Source organism: Empidonax traillii, unplaced genomic scaffold (assembly GCF_003031625.1).
Source record: "Empidonax traillii isolate 1590-97213 ecotype Southwest subspecies unplaced genomic scaffold, ASM303162v1 scaffold2663:size19774, whole genome shotgun sequence".
Classification (NCBI taxonomy): Eukaryota; Metazoa; Chordata; class Aves; order Passeriformes; family Tyrannidae; genus Empidonax; species Empidonax traillii.
This window is the reverse complement of record NW_020957856.1, coordinates 13,949-15,344: the sequence shown is the minus strand read 5'-3', so window position 1 is coordinate 15,344 and position 1,396 is coordinate 13,949. Positions and strand designations below refer to the sequence as shown.

The 1,396-nt window shown below is 63.2% G+C and overlaps 1 protein-coding gene across 1 annotated transcript; it reads right to left on the bottom strand.

Moving 5' to 3' along the window:
* Positions 1–209: 209 nt before the first annotated feature.
* On the bottom strand, positions 210–1,340 carry LOC114072120 (growth arrest and DNA damage-inducible protein GADD45 beta-like; the record flags this gene model as incomplete). Its single annotated transcript, XM_027910039.1, has 2 exons — positions 210–967; positions 1,107–1,340. Coding segments are annotated over 2 exons (348 nt in total), but the record flags the coding sequence as incomplete, so codon positions are not given.
* Positions 1,341–1,396: the final 56 nt, after the last annotated feature.

Below are 1,396 nucleotides of genomic sequence, written 5' to 3'. Positions count from 1 at the left end.
ATTTCTCCTTCCCCGGCAGCGTGGGGAGGCCACACAGGGGTGGGAACCCCCAGGCCTGCACTAAAGGACCTCCCCCAAGGCCCCCCTCAGTGTGCAGAGCCCCGGGGGGAGGTGGGGGCTGGAGCCCACCCCAAAAACCACCCAGGAGCGGCCGATCCCACTCCCCGTGGGAACAGCTCCAGGAGAGAAGAGGGAAGAGCAAACACCGGTGACTTCAGATATTTTATTGCAAATAAATTTAAGTTCCTCACTCGGTATAAGAATAAACTCTGGAAAAGATTCAGCTCAAGGGTCTCCAAGTGCAAAAGCAGCACCCCCGGGGAGGGGGGTGCAGGTCCATCTTGTGCAGACGTCGGTAATTCCTTGGAAAAAAAAAAAAGCGCAAGTTTTTGCAACAAAAAAACTCCACCCCTCTGCAAGTCCTCGCCTCCATCGGGTCCCAGCTGCCAAAAATCCTGACAGTCTCCAGCTCCGGGGTCACCCCCCCCGGGCTCTGGGGGTCCCCAGCTCCGGCCCCTGGGCCAGCACGACTCCTGGGCCGGCAGCTCTGGCCACTGTCCCTCCGGGCTCCAGCCAGTGTCCATCCAGGCCCCGGCCAGTGTCCATCCAGGCTCGGCTCGGCTCCCCCTCCATTCCCACCGCTGCGGCCGCGCTCCCTTTCCTGCTCCTCCTTCTCCTCTCCGGTTAAAAAGAAAAATAAAATCGGTGGGTTCTTGGGTTTGTGGGTTGGAACTGGCTCTTGTTTTCTCCTTCTTTTTTGTCCTGCTGGTTTATGTCGGCTTTTTTTGGTTTTTGGTTTTTTTTTTTTTTTTTAGATCCTTCAGGTCCAGGCCGGGAAGGGGCCGGGAAGGGCTCAGCGCTCCTGCAGACACACGTAGGGCACCCACTGGTTCCTGTCGCGGCTCTCGGCGCAGTAACTCGCCACCTCCGCCAGCCCCTGGCCCTTCCAGGCGTCCGTGTGCGGGTTCTGGGGGAGCAAAGGAGCACGAGGTCAGTGCCACCAGCGCCCCGACACGTGGCCCCGAGCCCCGTCACCCTCCCCGGCCCCTGGCGCGGCGCCCGGCGCGGTCACGGGGCCGCGGGTGCATCGCGATCCCCTCGCTCACCGTGACCAGGAGGCAGTGCAGGTCCCGGGGCTCGGCCCCCGGCTCGGGGTCGCCCCCGCCGAGGATGGCGGCGAGGCGCTGCATCCCGGACACGCGCAGGATGTGGATGTCGTTGTCGCAGCAGAACGCCTGGATGAGGGTGAAGTGGATCTGCAGGGCGATGTCGCCTTCGTCCTCCTCGTCGGTGGCCAGAACGCACAGCACGACGCTGTCGGGGTCGCTGTGGGGGGCACGGGGGGGTCAGGACGGCTCTGGATGGTGCAACCTCTCACCCCTGGCGCTGTCCCCCC